Below are 21938 nucleotides of genomic sequence, written 5' to 3' on the forward strand. Positions count from 1 at the left end.
TTTTACGGAAAATAACTAAGTTTATTATTTTTTTCTTTACTACAAGAAAACATTTTAAGAAACATTAAAATTTCTGAAATACACTCCAAGGCATTAATTACCAAGATGAGTATCCACACTGAAAACCTCTAAAAATTAACCCACAAATCCATATAATCCTTGTGTTTTGGGGGTTGAGACTTACGAGGCTACCAAGTTATACAGATAAGTTATCTAGCTAATTTACTCAGCCTTACATTTCTGTAGAAAGGTCTATATAAATTCTTTCCACCAGTATTTGGATGGCCATTTAGCAGCTATTATATACTAGCAAAGCAATCAGAATACTGAACAGTGGGCTTCCATGGAACGTCTATTCTATGAAATAATTAAATGCATGATTAATTTAGAGCCATATAGAATCTTGATTATAAGGAAGACGCTCATAGGCTGAAAAGAACTCCTATAGGAGGGAGGTCCAAGCCGAGGGTGCAGCCATGAAGAAGGAACACACACTTACGGACTCAGAGAGCAACGCAGCTGAAACAAAAACTGATAGCAAACACGTCCTGAGATGCAGGAAGGGCAGATAATCAAGAGCATGGCCTTGATGGCATCTGTTAAGGATTGAGACTTTACCCTCAAACAATGAGCTTTGAAGCATTTCAGGCTTGATGGTGGGAGGGGCTGGAGAGATGGCTGGTGGTCAAGAGCAGCTTTTTGCAGAGGACCTGGGTTTGGTTCCCAGAACCCACATGATGGCTCACACCCATCTGTAACTCTAGTTCCAAAGGCTCTCACACCTTCTGAGGGTGCCAGGCATGTGCTTGGCACACACACATAATGGAGGCAAAATGCCTATACACAAAAATATTTAAATAAAAAAGTTTAGACTCCTTAGTAAGGTGCAAAATAAATAAAAAGCTCTTAATTAGAGAATGGGCCAAGATCTGGACACCTCATCAAAGAAGGTATACAAATGGAAAATAAGCATACAAAAAGAAACTTAGCATCATAAGCCATTTGGGATCACAAATTAAATTGAAAACCAAAGTGCAAGGTCATAGGTTCAATCCTGTTACCCGAATAAGTAAGCGAAAAACTTTTCACATATCAGAATGGCCAAATTCCAAAACAGTGACAACAGGCCAGGACGGGACAGCGCTGCTTGCTGGAGGACACAGAGGATGGAAGCTGTCTGGAAGAGCGTGGCGGTGTCTCACACCACAGGATCTGTAGCATCTCGGTTTGACGCAAAGTGGGCTGAATACTTACAGCTGCACAGCCACTTCACACTTCACATACACACTTCACACACTCACACTGGGCAAAATCTGGAAGCAGCCAAGGTGCCCTTTAGTGGTGACACGGTACAGAGAGGCATGGCAAGAGCTGCGTGCTGAAGAAGTCACTCTGAAGAGCCATACTATAAGGTTCCGACTGCACAGCACTCTGAAAGAAGGAAAACTACACGGAAAACCGAAGGACAGACAGTTTCTGAGGGGATGAGGGAGGGAACTTGAGCAGAATTAGAGCCACAAGTTCGCTGCTCAGTCAAGTCTTGACAAAGGTTACTTCTGAGTTCACTGAAAGTGCTTCTGTAGAACGCACTGCAGCATCAAACAGAGTAAATCTGGACATTTTTCTTGTTAAAGCTGGTTGTCACTTGCTTAAAGCACAAAAACGCACTTGCCATAGTTTTCATTGCTAAAAAGCAGCAGCAGCCCTGAGCTTTCCTAACTGAGAAAATGGCTCCAGGGCACTACAGGAGTACTATAAACACAGCCCATGCATCATGGTGATGCTTCATGCAAATACTACTGTGGTTTTAGCAGTCAAAATATCACTTATACTATGAAGGAATAATCACATCTCCTTAAAGTAGCTTTGTAACATTTGCCAGGGCAGTGAGAAAGATTTCTGACCACTTACGTAATCACTAAGAACTAATATCTGACTGATAAATTTTAATTTCGTCTTTTACACATTGAGGAAAGAGATTAACGGTTTTATCCACATCAAGATGTTTGTTTCGGAGGACCATTTCCATCTCTTCAAATACTTCTTTTTCCAGCTTCCTCATGTTGTCCAACATTGTCTTGCCTTTTTCCTAATTAAAATAATAAAAGTCAACACACATACATGAATCTAACAAAATTCCAATGCACTGGCAAGGTTTGTTCATTCTGGTTTCTACTGGTTTAGTTATTTTTCTATTCTGTAGATGCAAAAGAAATGAAAAAGAAAAAGGAATGGTTTTCTTTGGGAAAAAAAATCATTGCTCTAGATTCAGTTAACACCTACCTGTGCCTTCCAAGTGCTGGGATTAAAGGCCTGTGCCACCACTGCCTGGCCCACAACATACACACTCTTAACCAAATGTCAAAGCTATAAAGCTCCATCAGCCTGAAAGTCACTATTTCTAACCCTATTTTTTACATGAAGGACAAAAAGAAAGCTAATCCTCTAAAGTCCAACATACGAATTGAATTACACCTTGAATTATTCATAGTTATACAACAAAAAATACAGCCTAACTTACCTTATTGTTACTCATCACTTCCAAGGCCTCTTGATGTTTTTGGTAGAGTGGGTGTCTTCTGTCAGGTTTGGCATGTGGCTTCTTTGCCACTGGTCTTTCAAGTTCAAATGTTGGTGATTTTGTATCCAACAGTTGTGAAATATGTGGTACAAATATGAAAGGCTTAAAAACAGACCTAGAAGACAGGTCTTTATTGAATTTGCGTGTCAGAATAAAAAATAAAAAAAAAAACAACCAATTATTTGTCTTCCCAGGTTCCTTCTAATTAAGATTTCTAATTATAATGCTTGCATTCTGATTGGTTCCTGACATATTGGTTATTCTCAGACTCATCTCCCTTGGACATTTGGGCAAGAAGACAATGCTTCATGGACCCTTGTGTTCTCAGAGATCTACCAGATGGCCTGGCACACTAAGAATATCAGGAAACAGACAGTTTGTCATTTGCCAGCAGAAAAGCAATTCAAGTGTCACAGACAGTGGTTACACCTGACAGTAAAATTCAGCACCAAAGTTAATGAGACATGGGTTTTATTTTATCGACTCAAAAATATTATTAATAACATGAAAAACTGTACCACTGGAAAAGAATGAATACAAAATTGTTTCTAATATAACATACATTAAGTTTTATAAGAGATACTAATGACTTAAATCAAGACATGTTATGGAAGCCCTAAGGACACTTAACTTGAACTGATAATATTTCCCATTGTACATGTGTGATTTATAAATAGGGTGCACTTCTTTATCTGGCATAAGGTCACTATTATTATCACTTAATGTCACCAAGTCTGAAATCAGTAATCTACTTCTTTTTTGACAACATTAACTATGCGTGTAGGGAAAAGGATAATTGCACATAAGAACCCTAAGCCTTTTCTTCTCATAGAAATGAGAACAGTTATACACACAGAGAAACTGCAAATTATAATCCAAACAGACAATACACTAGAAGTTATGGCCTTAATTATGTAATAAAGGTTTACACTGCGGAACTGAGAGATGACTCAGTGTAGTTCTCTTGCAGAAGACTTGCATTCAATTCCCAGCACCTCCACTGGGCAGCTCACAACCACTTGTAAATCCAGCTCCAGGGAAGCCAGTGCCTTTGGTCTCTGCAGTCACCTGCACATTCATGTCTCTGTCTCTGTTTCTCTCTCTCTGTTTCCCTCTCTATAGAGCTTTAAAAAGAATCAATCGCTTATAGAAAGTACACTGACAAAACCGTCTCCACAGTACTGACTGTACCCCTTCCCATGACCTCTTGGTGGTGACAGTATTTGAGGACTTCACCTCTCAGGATGCGGAGTCCCTGTAAAGAAGTGAATGCAGGGAAGGCTGGAATCTTGAGGTAAAATAGACACCATGCTCGCGGTGGTCAGGAATTCTCCCTTCATGTTGATGCCACTCGGCTTATCTCGAAGAATTTCCATCATTGTTTCAAAAGTTATGTTTCCTGAGGAAATAATTAAAAAAAAAAACACATCAAACAATGCATAGTTTACAGACATAAGCTTTTTTTTCTATTAATAAGACAAAGTGATACATACTGGTATTGATTCTCCGGCATGAATGGGGTGGGATGGGGGTGGGGTGGGGGTGAAGAATATGTTCATTACTGGCCTGGGTCTCCACTCAGAATTTATATCAGCCACAAATTCACACATAAATCAGTCATTACATTACTGTGTCACCATGTCTAGTACAGAGCAAACTGACTGACTGAAACAAAATAGAAAGTGTGGAGGACACGATGATGAAGAAAGCTATAAAACCTATTTAGCGAGCTGGAAGCGGGTAAGAGCACTTACTGCTCTTGCAGAGGACCTAGGGTTGTGTCCCAGCACCCACAGGGTGGCTCACAACCATCCACGACTTCCTCAGCCTCCAGGGTGTCGTGAGTCAGGTAAGTGCCACTAGAGAAGAAGCACTTTATGAAAAATGCCTGTGAGAAACGGTGGAGAATTAGGAGAGGATCAATAAGCCTCCAGGCCAATAAACGTCTGAGCCTGCTGAGCTTAGCAGAAGAAAAGGAAGACTTTTCGTAAGTAACTCTGGCCGCCTGTCACTCTAAGGACATCTTAGTAAGGCTGTCACAGGGGAATCCTTGAAGAAAAAAGTCAACTTCTGGGGCTTTGTAGTCCCAAAGTAGGTCTGCCTCAGTCTCCCTTCAGCTCTGCCACTGAACTGTGGGGACTGCAGTCATGTCACCATCCGGTATCCATGCATAACTGATTTTGAGCCGCTATGGCCACAGGACTGTAGGTATTATTTCAAAGTCAATTTCCATTTTGACCCATGGACTTCCTGCTTCTCTTGCCCTTTACCAGTCCTGCATACCTTGCTTCTACCTGGGACCATCCCTAATTCCCCTTTCTTTCCTTCCTCCTTCCCTAATTTTTCCCCTTCTCTATTTATAGGATTACACCAGGGTGTCCTGCTAACCAAGACCCCCACCCCCCAAAATAACACTCCTTTGTTTCTTTGTTTCTTCCTTCCTTCCTTCTTCTTTTTAAATCTTGAGACAAGGTTTTGCCAAGTTACCCAGACTAGTTCTCAAACTCACTAGTTATCCCAGCTAGTTCCCAATCCTCTCACCTCCGTCTTCTGGCAGCTGTGACTACATGCAATGACACACTTGGTTGGGATTTATTTATTTATTTATTGTCTAAAGAATGTCCCTTAATATTTTTTGTGCCCAGTGGCGAGTGATAAATCTCTTGGTTTTATCTCAACTTTGTATTTGGAGAATATTTTCACTAAGTTTCAATTCAAAATTAATAGATACTATTTTTCTCCACCGTAAGGATGTCATTTTTAGTCTTCTGGGTTCCCTCCTTTCTGTTGAAAATTAGAAGTCAGTTTTCTAGTTGCTCCTGTGAATATTTATTTTCTCTAGGTGCTTTACAGATTTTTCTGTCTTTCCTCTGAAATACTGTGATGTTAGTACCCTCCTTGTGATTTACAGAGCTGCTCTGTGGCTTTGCTGGTTCTATCAATTAGGAAAAATTCTCAGCCAGTATCCTTCAAATACTGCTTTGTGTCTCTCCATTCTTGCCATTCTACCACTATGCTTCTCATTTATCAAATATGTCAGCCCCCTGTTACCCTAAAGCGACAGACATGGTCAGTCTATACTATAACAAGAATAGCTTCAAGTTAATGTAAAACACCCTTCCAAGAACCACAGACTATCTAACACAACCCACAGCAGTAACAGGTAAGCCTATCAAGTTGTTGGCCAGGGGATTACAAGATCCCTGAAACAAGACAGCCTATTGCTGCTACCATTGGTTGCCTTCCAGAAGTTGAAGAGGAAGTCTCTAACGCCAAAGATAGCACACATTTTAGACATAGGACTCAGTGAATTTGAGCTGGAGCTAACTCAAAAGCTTCCTCCCTGAGGAGTAACTTTCATATCACCGGAAAGTACTATGCAAGCTGCTAAGGGGGTAATCAAAATCCTACCCAGCTACGGTGCCTGTGAACAACCATGCGCAGTATGGCAATCTCACCAAAAGTGCCCTGGTGGCACTTGCATCTTGTAACCAACAAGCAGAAGGAAAATCATGCCTGCTGCTGGAAACCTAGCCTGCTCTCTACGGCTAGTGAGGCAGTGGGCGCTACAGGAGCTACTACCGCCACTCTCCCAAGCTGATAAATCTGCATTCTATAGACTTATATTTTGTTTCTTTGTTTTGTTTTTTTTTTTTTTCCAAGGCACGGTTTCTCTGCATACCCTTGGCTGTCCTGGACTAGCTTTGTAGACCAGGCTGGCCTTGAACTCACAGAGATCTGCCTGCTGGGATTACAGGTGTGTGCCACCATGCCCGGCTCTATATGCTTATCTTTATACCCACAGTTAAGTATAGATTTCACCCCTCATGAAAGAAGCTTCTTTTTGCAGCAAGAGACCATTACAGAAAGCCAAGACTGATCCAAATGCAGAGAACAACAGAATACAGGTGCCCAACCCTAGTTGATATATCTACAACACAGCTCTTGTACCCAAGTCTCAGAGAACATCACAAAAGAGGAGAAGGAAAGATCACAAGTCAGAGGACCAGGAAATCTGCTGTGAGACTGTGTCTGCTATCTGTAATAGGAAAATGATATATGATATATATCTGTGAAATATTAACAACCTGGCTGCCTAAACAAGATCTGAGCAATTCCAATAACAGTTGACATTCTAGTAAAGATGGAGGAAATCTCATGGGGGTCCATCCCCTAGATGCAGAGTTAGAGGCCATCAAGAACTGCTGAGAGATGGGGAATTAAGTCTTCCCCAGGGAGGACCCTAACTGGTTACCCAATATTAAGCAGTCTAAGAAACATGTACATGCAGGTAACTTTGAATGGGCTCAGCAGTTGCATTTTTATGTAGAGTTATACATACATGTAACAACAATGGTTAAAGAAGAGGCCATAAAATTGGAAGGGAGAGGTGGCCAACCATAGGAGGGACAGGAGACAAATAATGAGAAAAAAAGAAAAAATACATATTTGTTTTCAGCATAGAGTTTCTCTATGTAGCCCCAACTGTCCTGGAACTTGCTCTGTAGACCAACTCGGAGATCTGCCTGCCTCTGACTACTGAGAACTGAGATTAAGGGTGTGTGCCACCACCGTTCAGCTATGAAATTATATTTTAATTAAAAAATTTTAATTGAAAAAAGTAAAACATAATTTCTACCATTAGACACACTGGGTATACATTAGATACATTATGTGGAAATGTTTCCTGTATTGAAATTGGTTCTAAAGAAGCAAATAACCTTGATTTACTTATGGTTGTCTAAATGCAGGTCTCCTTTCCTTGCACTAACTGGGACAGGAAGCATGGTATAATATAGAGCGCACACTTAGCACACACTAGGCCCTGGATTAACTCACAAAGACAATCTGAAAGGCGAGCATCTCCCTCTTCCTCTTCTTTAATATGGGGATCAAAAGAGAAGTTCACAGCAAGTCTGTATCTAAATTATGAACTTCTGATGCTTCGATGAAAAAAACGAAATTAACTTTCATATGAATCTAAAGTGCTGCTGTTGAAGATACGAGCAACAGATTTTACGCACACATACATACTCTTACCTAGCTCTTTCATAATATAGTATGATTTCAAATTCAAAAAATACCTTGCTGAATTTACAGATAACTCGCTAGAGGAGCTGTGTGTTTCAGTGAATCTTGACCAACCGTGTGGAGAAGAGAGGATTACATCTGTACTCAGCCCTCGATGTTAAACTCGACAATAAAGCAAACCCTACCATTCACACTTATCCATCAGGCACAAAGCTTTAACATCTTGTGAGATTTTAAAAATGGTTCAGGTCTAAATTCCTATAAATGGCAAGTTTTAATAAAAAAAAAAAAAAACAATGTCAGAACTGTAACAGTGTGATAATACAGGTATTATAAAAATGTTTTCAGGATTCAAAACCTACAATTCTCAAAATGAAAGGAGGATTTACATGGTCACTCGAGCAGGACGGCTGTAAGTAATCCACTAGCAAGCATTGAATAAGTGCCGAGACTGCGGCGGAAGGTTCAGTAAAGTGAATGTAAAATACAGGGTGCAATTTCACAGCAATTTACACTGGTTACTTAAAATACATGCATGAATATAGATACAATTTGGATATACATGCAGCCACACTTAATAGCCATCAGGTAGGGACAGATGGAAAGAAGGGAAGTAGGCTCTTTTATCTAGAAAAAAATCATAGCAAATTTTAAGCATAATAAAACAGTAGACGATTTCATATGGAACTATTGGAAAGACATTTTTTTTTTCTTTTGGCAAAGCAGTGAAAACTGGATGAAAAAAATGAAGTCTGTGTCAGATGCATCCATTACGATACTCATGCATGCATTTAGGTCTGTGACAGGTTATTTTCTAGTTAAATATGACAATTATCTCAATGTAATAGCGTATTAATTTATAACATTCTCTTTGGTTTTTCTCCTTTTGTCCGGTTACCCTCAGCCTTGGGATTCTTGCCATTTTCCCTTCCATCATGTTTGCTTGAGACATGGTCTTCCCATCCAGCCCAGGCCGGCAGTGAAGTTGCTTGTTCTTCCTGCCTCAGCTCCCAGTGATGTGTCCTCACAGCCCCGAGTGCTCACGCCCGCTTTGTTCCTTCTGTTTTGGCGATGTACTGACATCTCCAGTTCTGTGAGGGCCGGTGGCGTACACAAGCATGAGTGCACATGTGCGTGCGGATGGAGGCCAGAGGTCAACATCTTCCTTCTTGTTCTCCACCTCCTGTTTTGAGACTGACTCAGCTAGACCGGTGGCTCTCAATCTGTGGTCACAACCCTTCTGAGAAGCAGACAACCTTTTCGCTAGGGTCACTAAGATAATCCCATCTGGAAAGGATCAGGAAGTGTGGCGTTGTTGGAGATGTGGTGTTGGGAAGGGGCTAGGAGGGTCCCAGTGTGGGTGCTGGAGACTAAAATAAAGCTCTCAATGACTTCTCCAGCACCCTGCCTGTCAGTGCCATGACAGTAATGGACTAAGCCTCTGAACTATAAACAAAACCGAAAATAAACGCGTTATTAAGCCTTGACATGGAGTCTCCTCCCAGAAGAGAACACCGACTAAGAGCCACGGGCCAGAGAAATGGCTCGTGGGAAGCACTTGCGACAAGCTTTCAGTCTGGGTCCTCAGAGCCCTCCTAAAAGCCAGGGGTGGTGGCTCACACGTGTGGCCCCAGTGTTGGGGTGCAGAGACAGGGTTTCAGGAGTGAGCTGGGTAGCCAGCCTCACTGTAAAGGTGAGCTCTGGGTTCAATGAGAGGCTCTGCCTTGAAAACTCAGGTACAGAGTAACTGAGGAAGACATTAGACATCAAACCTCATGTCTCCAAACATACAATCATGAACACATATGTGTGCATTTCTGAAGCCACAAACACACACAAAGGATAAAATGTAAGTAAACAAAAAAAAAATACTACTGTTAAGAGATAATTAAAAGAAGTAGCAGTATGACCTAGTGTGATGGTGTGTGACTTTAATCCGAGCGCTAGGAAGACAGGGAGGCAGATCTCTGCGAGTTCCAAGGCAGCCTGGTCTACACAGTGAACACTGGGCCAGTCAGGGCTGTATAGTGAGACCCTAATTCACTTTTTTTAAAAAAGAGAAGAAAGTTTCTGAGGCTTGAGAATCTGAACTTGACCCTCAAATAGAATCAGTACTTTATTACAATGGTTTAATACTTCACACATACCAAAATACAGCTTACACTATCCTAAAGCTGTTTTATTCAAAGCACATTTTTGCTAAGTATAAGATGAGATCACTCCCGCAGTATATCTGAACAAATTTCATTTTTATGTCATTAAAATACTAAACATTACCTTTGTGTTTATTCAGGAGCCTGTAGCCCTGACAGAATCTGCTTGATGAAGTCATCATTGTAGCCGTGTTAATATAAGAATATGTTGCAGCAAAATCAAACTCCTCCTTGCCATCCCACCACCCTCTCTGCTTAGCATAGTTTCTCATGTCAGGATGTTCTCGGTCAATCTTGGTTGTTATGGAAAGCTGATTGGAAATATTACGGACTCCTATTTGAAAAAGATGAAACAGAGAAGAAAAGTTACCTTTAACAAAGTATCTATCCCTACTTACGATTCTTAATCACCATTTAAATATATTGCAAGTTTTTTTCATATACATCTACTGCATATTCTAAACAATTAATTAAATTTTAGAATTAAACTTTGAGATAACTATAGACTCAGGTGCAGTTATGTGAAATAATCCAGATAGATAGTATACATTTCACTCAGTTTCTATCGATCACATTTTCTAAAACTATTAAATAATATTACAACAAGAACATTGATATTGATAGTGCCAAGAAAAAGAATGCTTGTACAAACATCATGTTACTGTTTCATACCAAAGCTGTGCATCTCCCAATCCTAATGCTTAATTAACTCCAGGTACCCAGTATGTGCTTGGTACTCTAATGTAACTCAAAATGTTTAAAATATATGCTATGTATGTATATTTGTATATTTGGTTATATATATATATTTATAAAACTCAAACTGTTTTATATATAAACATATATAACCAAATGTATATATAGATAGATAGATATAGATTTATATAAACAACTATCTATCTGGTTCTATCTATCTATCTATCTATCTATCTATCTATCTATCTGTATCTCCATCCATATATGTATTATATATAACATTTTGAGTTTCTATGTATTAGGGATACATATATACATATATGTATGTATGTATGTATGTATATATATATGTATATCTGATCCTCTGAATTCGATCCTCAGAGCTCACATGATGGAAACAGAGAACTAATTCTCAAAAGTTGACCTCCATTCACACACCATAAGACATATGGCCCCAAATACACATGAATAATTTTTAAAGAATGTTATATAAGTAGAACTATACAGTAAAAGTCTTCTGGCTTTTTGAATTATCTTTAAAAATTTAAATGCACATTTGCTTACGTGTGTGTATGTGTGTAGAGGTCACCCTATCACCATGTGTATCCGGGAAGCAAACTTAGGTTGTCAGGGCTGGTGGCAAGCACCTTCACCTGCTGGGTATCTTACTGCCCTGCCTTCTGGCGACTGAAATTCAGCATAATTCTAGGAAGACTCATCATGTTATCAACTGTTCGCACTGTAGCTCATGGTTTGATGTGTGATGCTGTATTTACCATTTCAGTATGTGTATAGACTACACAACAGGTGCAGGTGATTAGCTATCTATCAGAGATGCCTCAGTTCTGTGCTGGAGATACTTGAAACAACAATCTAGTTCTTGAGATCATTTAGTCAGAGGATGAGACAGCAGTAGCAAGGTCATTGCAACAGGACAATCAGACTCAGAAAGGCATTCATTTTGCATGACCAGGTAAGACATTTTTCTTTTTTCTATTTCATTTTTTTATTATTATCATTTATTACAATTTATTCAATTTGTATCCTGGCTGTAGGCCTCGCCCTTCTCTCCTCCCAATCCCACCCTCCTCTTTCTATGGCCCTCCCCTAGTTCACTGATAGGGGAGGTTCTCCTCCCCTTCTATTTGATCCTAGCCTATCAGGTCTCATCAGGATTGGTTGCATTGTCCTCCTCTCTGGCCCAGCAAGGCCGCACCCCCCACTCAGGGGGCAGTGGTCAGAGAGCCAGCCACTGAGTTCATGCCAGAGAAAGTCCCTGCTCCCCTTACTAGGGACCCTCTTGGAGACTGAGTCTATGGGCTACATCTGAGCCAGGGTTTTAGGTCCTTTCTGTGTATTGCTGGTTGGGGTATCAGTCTCTTCAAGGGCCCCAGGACTCAGTTTTATTCCTTTGTCTTTCAGGTAGCATGTTTAATAAAAGAAAAAGTAGCCAATGATATAACCAAGACAATCAGTGTAATAATAAAATGGATTAAATTTAACTTTCTGTATTTTATTATTGTATTATTGACATAAAAACTGTCAAACATAAAATACAAAAACAATAATCCCTAAAGCTTAATGGGTTATCTGAATTGAAATCCCCAGGACTCATGTAAAGTTGGAGATGGCAGTGGTGTTTAAATCCCAGAGCTTCTGTGGTAGAAGGGAAGGAAACCCCCCAGCACATGGATCAGCTAGCCAGGCATACGCAGGCGCAGCAAACAGGAGCCTCAGAAGGGACCATGAGCCGCCAGGGCTGTCCTCCAAGCTTCACCTGGGCGCAGTGGCCCAGGCATGCCCCTGCCTCCTACATCTACACATGAACACATCAAATAAATCATGGGGAGAAATCAATTCCAGAGCAATCAAACTGCATTGCTTGTCAATGACATCCAGTTTTCTTTTGCTATTGTACCAATACACGCTTTCAAAACACTGACCCAAAGCCACCCATCCCACCAAACTCCCTTTCCTTGACTTGCATACTTCCATACGATAAAATTCTGGAATTCTGTACAAATTTAGAAAAGGAAGAAATAATACGTAGTTGCTAGAAATTAAAAAGAAGAAACAAAGCACTCTAAACAGCCAAGGGTTGCAGCAGAGATAACACACTTGCTTATTTTTGTAAGAACGCTCACGGTCATTTTCTTTCCCTTTGTGTTCGTTTCAATGTTGAACTTTAGTCTGCAGTTTGTCCTTTAATGCAATGGGTTATAAATCTTGAAAGGCGAGTAAACACATTACCTACAGTTAAGTATACATTTTATTAATTATATAAACAAAATTGCAAATAGTTGTTCATACCTTGGACTTTTTCTGCTGCCCAGTACTTCCCTGATGTCTCCAGAATCCACGCTTCATTCCTATCGGCTATCAGGAAACTGTTATAATAGCTAAGTTCTTCACCCTCTGCACAATTTCCACCTTGGCCATATTTTTCTAATAAGTCCACAATGACATTGAGAGCTTTTTCAGCTGTATCAGCTCTTTCAAGGCCAAGTCTAAAATAAAAATACAGGCCCTCAGATTAAAAATAATTTCCTTTATTCATCTTCATGTTCAAGAAACACTATGTTAGCTACACTCAAAGTGAGAAAACGCAAGTAAAATAAAATCTTTTAAAGTCTTACTTCTGAAGGCAGTTTGGGACAATGAAAACGTTTTTGGAGTCAAGTTTCATCTTGGTAATTTTTTGCAAAGTTATTTTTATCTCTAAGACAGAGATATTTCTTTGTAAAATAAAGCTATTAATCAACCATGTGATAAAATAATTCAAGCATTTCTGATGAGTTTTAATTTCTAATTTTGGCCCCTCTCCCCCTTACTGATGTGCATGGATGTGCATGGGTATTGGTGGGTGTTTGTTTTCCTGGGTCTCAGTCTGAGGGTGTGCATGCATAGAGAAGCCAGAGGTTGATGTCCGACAGCTTTTCAGTCACACTCCACCTTGTTTTATGAGAAAGGGCCTCTGGTGAACTGGGATTTAGCAATTAAGCTAGACTAGCTGCCCAGCAAGCCCCGGGAATCCGCCTGCCTCTGCTTCCCCCAATGCTGGCATTATTTCGGATACACCTGAGTGCAGGAGCTCAAACTCAGCTTCTCACGCTTATGAAGTAGGCACTGTGTGGACTGAGCCATCCACCACGGACGATTTAATGCTATTTAAGAGTCATAAAACTGCATGCTGGAGTCAAAATGGATGTTGGCTGGTCTCCCTCCATTTCCCACGTAATCTCTAGTGAGGAAGCAGCATAACAGTTACCTGACAAGGTCCATGCCCAAAAGTGCTTCCTCCTTAGAAATATCTTCTCTTCCCCATACAGCTTCGTTCCCAATGCAGACCCCATGCTCATTGGCTCCCATTTCGGCCCCCCACAACCAAGCTGGGCGACTAAGGACAACAGCGAATGTTTCAGGAACTTGATCAACTTCTATATAAGTACACTGTTAAAAAAAGAAGTCACACAACTATAAAACCAAAAATGTAAAGTCACCAAATTCCAGAATTTAAAACACCGTTTGGAAGTCATGATCATGGAGCTAAACTGACTAAAGTGAAAATTTTTTTTCTTTCTTTCTTTTCTTTTCTTTTTTTTTTTTTGTTTGTTTGTTTGGTTGGTTAGTTGTTTTGGTTTTCTCCAGACAGGTTTCTCTGTGTAGCTTTGCCTGTCCCAGACTCTCTTTGTAGACCAGGCTGGTCTACGAACTCACAGAGATCCACCTGCCTCTGCCTCCCTGAGTGCTGGGATTACAGGCGTGCACCCCCATGCCTGGCAACAAAACTTTCAATAATAAAAGCATTAATCTTAAAATTCATGCAGAATTGAATCCAAAGCATTTATCACTTAAATACATTCTGAATGTGTCCTATTAAAATAAACCCTGCTAAGACAGGTCAGTTACAAAAATAAATCAAGCTTCATTTCAAGAAACAAAGACTTCTCCATTAACTAAGACAAAACAAATATTAAGTATGAAGGCCAGGAAGAAAGCAAACTGCTGTGAAAATTTAGGAGTGATGGTTATTAATCTTCAAATTGTTTCATGAGAATAGCTACTATAAGCTGAAGAGTAAGAAAGCAGTTCTCAAGTTCAGTGCCTAGCATGTCCTGACTAGTGACATATGAACTCATGGGTACCTGAGACCCTTAGTCACATGAGAATCGCCAGGGGCCCCCACTTCCATGCTAAGTGACCACTGAGGCATCTTCACAGCAATGGAAAGAGTAAGAACCTGACTTACATGACAGGCTAGATTTAAACATTCAGATATAGACTAGAAATGATATTCCAAATGAGTAAGCGGTCACAGCAAAAGAAAACTATAGTCTAATATACAGAAACATTGGTAATGCATACCAATGTTATAACATCAAGAATATAAAATGTTCATAACAACAGAAGGCAATATAAATCTTTAAGTTCCATGTAAATAGACAGTTTAAATAAAAAAAAATTTAAATGACACTTTATTTAATGTATATATGAGATTAGGGAAAATACATAAAATGTATGTTGATGGTATTATCAGATGCCTAAGATACCTTTTTGATGAACCACAAAACTTATTTATAGGGCTGAAAATGTGGCTCAATTGGTAGAATATGTGCCTAACATACAAGTGGCTAAGGGTTTGATCCCAGCACCATAGAAAAAGAAACAAAACCTGTTATTCATAAAATCTGGAATAATTTTTCTCATTCTATATTAAGCACTGAAACCCTAGCTTTAACTAAATCGTTTTTTTTAATTATTTTATTTTATGAATATTTTGCTTACATGTATTTCTGTGCATATGTGTGCCTGGAGCCTACAGAGGTCAGAAGAGAGCATTGGATCTCATACAACTGGACTTCTGGGTGGTTGTGAACCACCACATGGGTGCTGGGAATCAAATCTGGGTCCTCTACAAGAACAACAAATGGGGGTTGGGGATTTAGCTCAGTGGTAGAGCGCTTGCCTAGCAAGCGCAGCCCTGGGTTCGGTCCTCAGCTCTGGGAAAAAAAAAAAAAAAAAAAGGAACAACAAATGCTCTTAACCACTGAGCCAACACTCCAGCCCCACTCTTTAATCCCTGCTCTGATCTAGATGTTCCTTCTCTGCTGCCACAACCTGCTACTCCTACCTAAGTTGACCGTTTAAACCACCCTCCTTTATCAGGCCGTTAGTTGTATCCATAGTCCATTTGTATGCTCTCAGCCACTTTAAGACGGTGTCCAGGTTTTAATAACTGACTTTAAATCCCTTATCACATCTAACATACATAACATATAAAGTATTGCAATACTGACCAAAGAGAAAACAAAATTTATTATTTTAGCAGCATCTTCTAAGTTTTTGAAATAAAAGACCAGCAGTCTATTTTTAATTTAAACTATTTTTAATCTTAAATTCTTGAATTTTAACTTCATTGGTCTTCTGTCAATTGGTAGCTAATGAAAGAAATAAGCATTTATGGGGCTAGAGAAATGGCTCAGAGGTTACGAGCACTAGCTGCTCTTACAGAGGACCAGGACTCAGTTCCTGACACCCACATGGCAGCTCACAACTATCTGTAACTGTAGTTCCGGGAGATCCAACACCCTGTTCTGGCCTTCTTGAGCCCCAGGCACACACATGTGGTATATAAACACATATATAGGTAAGACATTCATACATATAAACTAAAATAAAATAGTTTTTAAAAAATATCCAGTAATAATATTTAAAAAAAAAACAGATATTGCTAACATAACATGTATTTCACCTACCTGAAGACGTTTTTTCAAATCATTGTGAACTGCAGCTGGAAAGTAAATTACTTCTTGTACTTCATCAAAGAGTCTGTCTGAATTTTTTCCAAAAATAACCCTGTTTTCAACTGTTGCTGGAGGTAATGCCACAAAAGTGTCACAGGAATAGGGTTCCATTTCTTTAAAAAGATACAAGCAAATAGAAGTTTTAAAATAAAAAGAGAAAACATTTTTAAATACACGCAAAACAAAGAGCTTTTTCTATGACCAAGGGATATACCTAAGAAGGGTGCATAGGAAAGTTTTAAATATCATATTATTTCTGTGCATTCCCGGACAGCCAAGGGTATACAGGAAGACCTGAACAAATAAATAAATAAACTACAAAAATTAGAGTATGGTTTAGCAATTAACTACAATAGTAATGTTCTACAATAATCACCTGGAAATGAGAACCACTTTCTAGTCTACAGGTCAAATTTCATCTGCAAGCCTTTCTCTCCTGAGTCTTTGCTCCTCCTTTCACTGTGCCCACAGCTGCTGTAGATGTCATTGCCCGCTGTCTTGTGTATCCAGGAGGCCCATACTAGAAAGTGACATTCTGGAGAGTTGGAGGACTTCTTATTGATCTTGCCATCATTACTGGAAATTATGGAAAGGCCAGGAGGTGATGGTGCACATTTTTACTGCCAGCACCTGGGAGGCAGAGGCAGGAGGTTCTCTATGAGTTTGAGGCCAGCTTGGTCTAGACAGTGAGGTCCAGGACAGTTAGGGCTACACAGAGAAACCCTGCCTCAAAATAAAACAACAAGCAAAAAAGGAACTTATGAAAACAAGCAAACGTATGATCCTAATATTGCTTCAGAAGAGGTCTCCTTCAGCTTAAGGAAAAATGCACACAGAGACTATAATTTTGAAAGGACAGAATTTTTGAAACAAAACCAGTACTTTGGACAAATACAGAAGGATGTCAATAAGATTCTAATTATTGGAGGCAGAGGCAGGTGGATCTCTGAGTTTGAAGCCAGCCCTGAGATCCAGGACAGCCAGGGGTACAAAGAAACAAAATAAACAAAATCCCAACTGTTGCTATGTCCAGGTGGAAGTTCATGTTTGTAACTTAGAAATCCTGACTGTGGAGCTGACATGCGAATTCTCTGTTATTTGGAAAATCTTAAATCCTAATTTGTAGAACAATTCAAGATCCTGTATTTGTACTTTGCTTTTAGAACGGATATAGTTTTTAGTTTTCCTCTTTTATACATCTTTAAGATTTATTTTTACTGTTTATGTGCATGTATGTATGTGTCTATTTACTGTATGTATGGAGATGCCCAAGTAGGCCAGAAGTAGACCTCACACCCACTGGAGCTGGAGCTGTAGGAGGTTGTGAGGCATCATGCTGGCATGTTGAAAACTGAACTCCAGTCTTCAGGAAAAGCAGTGGGCTACCTTAACGGCTGAGCTATGTCTCCAGCCTGGTTCCCTTCTTTTGTAATAACCAAATCTTAGCAAAGCTTTATACAGGCACATTCTAAACATTTAAAAACCGAATACAAAATATAAATATTAAAACGTTTCCTTGAAAGAAAAGCAAAGCAGGATATGGTAGCACATCTGTAATCTCAACACTTGGCAGGGTTAGCTAAAGTTTAAGGATTGCCTGTGCTACATAATTCAAGAACATGGTGAAACGAATAAAATAACCCAAGAAGTAACTTCACCTTGGTCTTCTCTTCTCAAAGATGAGAAGAGGTATCACTGTTTTGATTTGTGTGCATGTGTTTCCCCGCTGGTTTTTTATCTCCTGTCTACCGTGTTCCAAAGTCAGCTACCCCAATACATAACTTAGGCAAGCTACTAATTCTCTTCCTCTTTTCTTCCAAGTTTAAGCCTTACATGGACCGTGTCAAGATAAAAAACCTGGAACACAGCCAACCTCCAAACGAAAGCTGTCATCTTTGGTAATTCGGCTTATTCTCATCATCAGTGGACTACGCCAACCCACATCAAACCCTAGGGCTACCAAGCTGCGGTGGGTGATACACTAACAGGGATAGCGGAAGCAACTAAGAAAACAGCACCCAGGGAGGAAAGCCCTTGGCCCTAACGTGTTGTCATTCATGAGGTTTGCTGAACATCTTTCTGCATAGCTAAAAAGAACCCAAGGAGGCTGGCTGGGAGTAGTGGCACAGCCTTTAATCCCAGCACTGGGGAGGCAAAAGCAGGCGATCTCTTGATATTTGAGGCCAGCCTTATCTACTTAGCTGAAAACCAGCCAACGCTACCTAGTGAGACCCTTTCTCAAAAAAAGCTCAGCAGTAACAACGATCATAGCAAAAACTGGAAGGGAAGCGCCTCTCGAGGCACTCGCAGTCCACTCCAGCGCTTTGGGTAACACTAATCTTTTGAGGCTTACTGTCTCCACAATCTACACGGGAACTGTGTAGAAAGTTTTTGCAACTGGAGTCCGCGTTTCCAGAAAGCGCTAGGTTCGAACTTCAAAACCTCTCGGCTCTGGCTGCTGCGCTCGGAACGCAGCTGGCGCAGCAGAACTCAACACTGCTCGCGACCCTGCCTAAGGCGAGCCTCGCGTAAAGCAGGTTTCCCGGGCTTACCTCAGCTGCGCACGCGCGGAAGCCGGCTAAGCCGCGGTAGCGGCTAGAAGCAACCGCCGGAAGAGACGAGGAGGGGCGGGCCCAGGCGCTAATCGTCGGAAGTGGTCACCTTCGACCTCGGAAGTTCTCGCCGATGCCCGCCTAACAGTTCCGGTGACGCTCGGGGAGTTTGTTTACGTTCGTTGCAGAGCTGTAGGCTGGCCGCGCCGTCTCGTATTCCAAGATGGGGAAGTCGTTCGCCAATTTCATGTGCAAAAAGGACTTTCATCCTGCGTCCAAATCCAACATCAAGAAGGTGAGTAAAGGGATCCGGAGAGGGCAGCGCTAAGCCGAGCTCCCTGAGACAGCCGTGTCCTCTGCACGTTTGGAGCCGTCCCCGCTTCCTCCTAGCTAACCCAACCGACCGAATGGTTCCCGAAGTCCGGCCTGTCAGTGTGGAGACTGACGCCATAGTTCGGTAACACTGTCTTCGGCCCATTCCGGGTCCATCCCCCAGAGCCCCAAGACCAAGGCTCTGCTCCCGTGTGTGAAGAGATCTTCCGAGAGAAAGCCACTGCTGCTTTCACGCTCCCCACCCCACATCTCCCACCCACTAGTGTGCTCTCTGATGGCCGCCTTCAAGTAATACAGGTCAGCCGTGGGCTGGGCCCAGAAGGACTGTGGCAAGAGTTACAGCGCGAAATGGAGTGTCTGGGCTTTGGCGTCAGACCAGGATTCGTTAGTTCAGTACAGTCACATTTAGCCCTGAAGCATCGCACAAAATATTTAATGTCATCATCATTAGCGTTCTACCCTACCAATTAGGAATGATCAGTGTCAGTTGTCCTAAGTTTTAAAGTTGTTAGGAAGATTAAGTGAAATAATATGGGAAAAGACTAGAAACACAAAATGAAGGCTTAGCACTGTGCGTCACGAAAAGTACTCAGAAGTACACAAACTTGGGAGCATATATTAAACTTTAGTTGTTTCTAAACCTGTTGTGGGTCCTATATGTTACTATGCAGGAGATGAAGACGGGAGAGCGAGCTGGTACCTAGGCTAGTGGAATTGTTAAGTTCTGGGTTCAGTGAGAGGCTCTGCCTCAATAAGTAAAGTGGAGAATGGCTTTGTTTGGTGTTTTTTTTTTTGTTTTTTTTTTTTTTTTTTTTCTTTTTTCTTTTTTCTTAAGACAGAGTTTCTCTGTGTAGCCTTCGCTGTCCTGGACTTGCTTTGGAGACTAGGCTGGCCTGGAACTCACAGCAAGTGTCAGGACTAAAGGTGTGCACCACCACACCCGGTTCAGAAGATAGTTTGTTTTCCTAACCCCTGGACGCCACACTTACATGCATATGTTTGTACAAATCAGTCTTCTTCTTTAATTCGAATCCAGTTGTTCAATTATATTTTGTTTCACTAATATAGGTATGGATGGCAGAACAGAAAATATCATATGATAAAAAGAAACAAGAAGAATTAATGCAACAGTACCTTAAAGAACAAGAGTCATATGATAACAGGTAAGTTTTTAGAATAATCACTAAGGCAGTTTCACTCCCATAAAGTACACGTGGTTACCTTTTTCAACTTCACCTATTCTTCACATAATGTTAATTTGACTCATGCAGTCTTTGAGCAAGTCCTAAATGAGGCAGAGCTTGCAGAAGTAATAAAGAGTGTTAGCGACTGAGACGGATTAGAAAGGTTTCTCTGTAATACGCTGAAATAAAAGGATGCTCAGGACGCTTAGAAGAGAAACTGGGTGTCTTTGCCCTGTGTGTGGTGGCTAGAGTCCACTGGCTGCTTCCAGGATGGGACCTTTTAGCTGCTTTCATTGTGTTTGCATCTGGCTAATTAATGGAGTAGTGAAGCAACACTTATTTTTGAAACATTTACATTTGAAACCTGTGACGTTCATCAGTTTCTGGATAATTGGGTCATGCTGTTGACATTGACTTAGAGGTATCTGTTCACTGCTGTTTTCAGTTGCTTTGCTTGTGTGCTTAGGTGCAGAATTGCTGCCTCTTAAGGTAATTCTTTGTTTAGCTTTTTTAAAGAGCTACCAAACTTTTCCACACTATTTTACATTTCCTACTATTAATGCAGAATGCTGTTTTCCTACATGCTTGGTATTTGTAATTTTGCCTTCTTCTATTTTTTTAATCTTTATTTGTTGTTTTTGTTGTTAAGAAGTCTCACATAGCCTAAGCTGGTCTTGAACTCCCTGTGTAGCTGAGGATGACCTAAAACTCTAGATTCTCCTGCCTTGCACTCCTAAGTCCTGGCGTGTGCTACTACCCTGGTGTATGTGATGCTAGGAACTGGACACAGGGCTTCCCATGTGTAGACCAGCACTCAATTAATTGAGTTACATCTCAGCCCATCTACTAATAGCCGTGCTGCTAAGTATGAAGTAGTAGCTCATAGTTTTGATTTCTCTATCTCGATATCTAGTGAAGCTAAGCTTTTTGTGTACTTGAGTTATAATTTTTAAATGTTTTTAAGACAAAATTTACAGATGTTTAAAGTACACTCAGCTTTTTTAAGTTTGCTTAATGTTTGTAAGCCATCACAGTGGCTTATGTTTGTAATATTTTTTTATCACCTGAAAAAGAAATTTTGTGCTCATTAGTAGTTGTCTTAGGGTTTCATTGCTATGAGGAGACACCATGACCAAGACAAATCTTAGAAAGGAAAACATTTAATTCGTACTGGCTTACAGTTTCAGAGGTTTAGTCCATTCTCATCATGGGGAGGAGCGTGGTGGTGTGGTGGTGTGCAGGCAGACATGGTACTGGCGGAGATGAGATCTACATCTTGATCCAGAGGTAGCCGGGAGCAGACTGTATTACACTGGGCATAGCTTGAGCATCTAAGAGCTCAAAGGCAACCCCCACAGTGACATACTTCCAACAAGGCCACGCTTCCTAATAGTGCCACTCCCTATGGCCAAGCATTCAAACCCATGAATCTATGGGGCCCTAGTCAGGCCACCACAGGAGTCATTCCCCATTTCCTAAGTTACACCATTTCTGCCTCTCACAAGTAATCCCGTTTTACTTTATGCCTATAAATATGTAGTTTTTAAAATTATGGACACATAAGGGAATGACTAAAGGGTCTTTTATGAGTAGTTTATTTTTTT

At 40.6% G+C, this 21938-nt stretch overlaps 2 protein-coding genes across 4 annotated transcripts in view; one reads left to right on the top strand and one right to left on the bottom strand.

Annotated features, from left to right (window-relative positions):
• Positions 1–18924, bottom strand: Scrn3 (secernin 3). Of its 3 annotated transcripts, XM_021649962.2 has the most exons (9): positions 18619–18807; positions 16642–16895; positions 16218–16378; positions 13730–13911; positions 12772–12968; positions 9890–10099; positions 3818–3980; positions 2522–2696; positions 1–2089 (listed from the first exon to the last, which is right to left on the bottom strand). In XM_021649962.2, the coding sequence occupies exons 3-9, from the start codon at positions 16374–16376 to the stop codon at positions 1919–1921; spliced, it is 1257 nt and encodes a 418-aa protein (XP_021505637.1). In that variant the 5' UTR covers positions 16377–16378; positions 16642–16895; positions 18619–18807; the 3' UTR covers positions 1–1918. The 3 variants fall into 3 exon arrangements, with proteins under 3 accessions (XP_021505637.1, XP_021505636.1, XP_021505638.1); XM_021649961.2 differs by lacking the exons at positions 16642–16895; positions 18619–18807 and adding an exon at positions 18818–18924; XM_021649963.2 differs by lacking the exon at positions 16642–16895.
• Positions 18925–18951: 27 nt separating this feature from the next.
• Cir1 (corepressor interacting with RBPJ, CIR1) overlaps positions 18952–21938 on the top strand; it is a 30585-nt gene continuing 27598 nt past the window's right edge. The window contains exons 1-2 of the mRNA XM_060390447.1: positions 18952–19112; positions 20219–20313. Coding sequence (XP_060246430.1) covers positions 19041–19112; positions 20219–20313 — 167 coding nt within the window. The 5' untranslated portion in view covers positions 18952–19040. The remainder of the gene's footprint in view (positions 19113–20218; positions 20314–21938) is intronic.

This window comes from Meriones unguiculatus, chromosome 8 (assembly GCF_030254825.1).
Source record: "Meriones unguiculatus strain TT.TT164.6M chromosome 8, Bangor_MerUng_6.1, whole genome shotgun sequence".
Lineage (NCBI taxonomy): Eukaryota > Metazoa > Chordata > Mammalia > Rodentia > Muridae > Meriones > Meriones unguiculatus.

Coding starts and splice junctions, on each gene's coding strand:
- Scrn3 (XM_021649961.2), bottom strand. CDS start 16,376: ATGGAACCCTATTCCTGTGACACTTTTGTGGCATTACCTCCAGCAACA. Junction 12,969..13,729: donor TTGGGCATGGACCTTGTCAG/GTAACTGTTATG, acceptor TTTTTATTTTAG/ACTTGGCCTTGAAAGAGCTG. Junction 3,981..9,889: donor GCTCCTGAATAAACACAAAG/GTAATGTTTAGT, acceptor TTATTTCCTCAG/GAAACATAACTTTTGAAACA.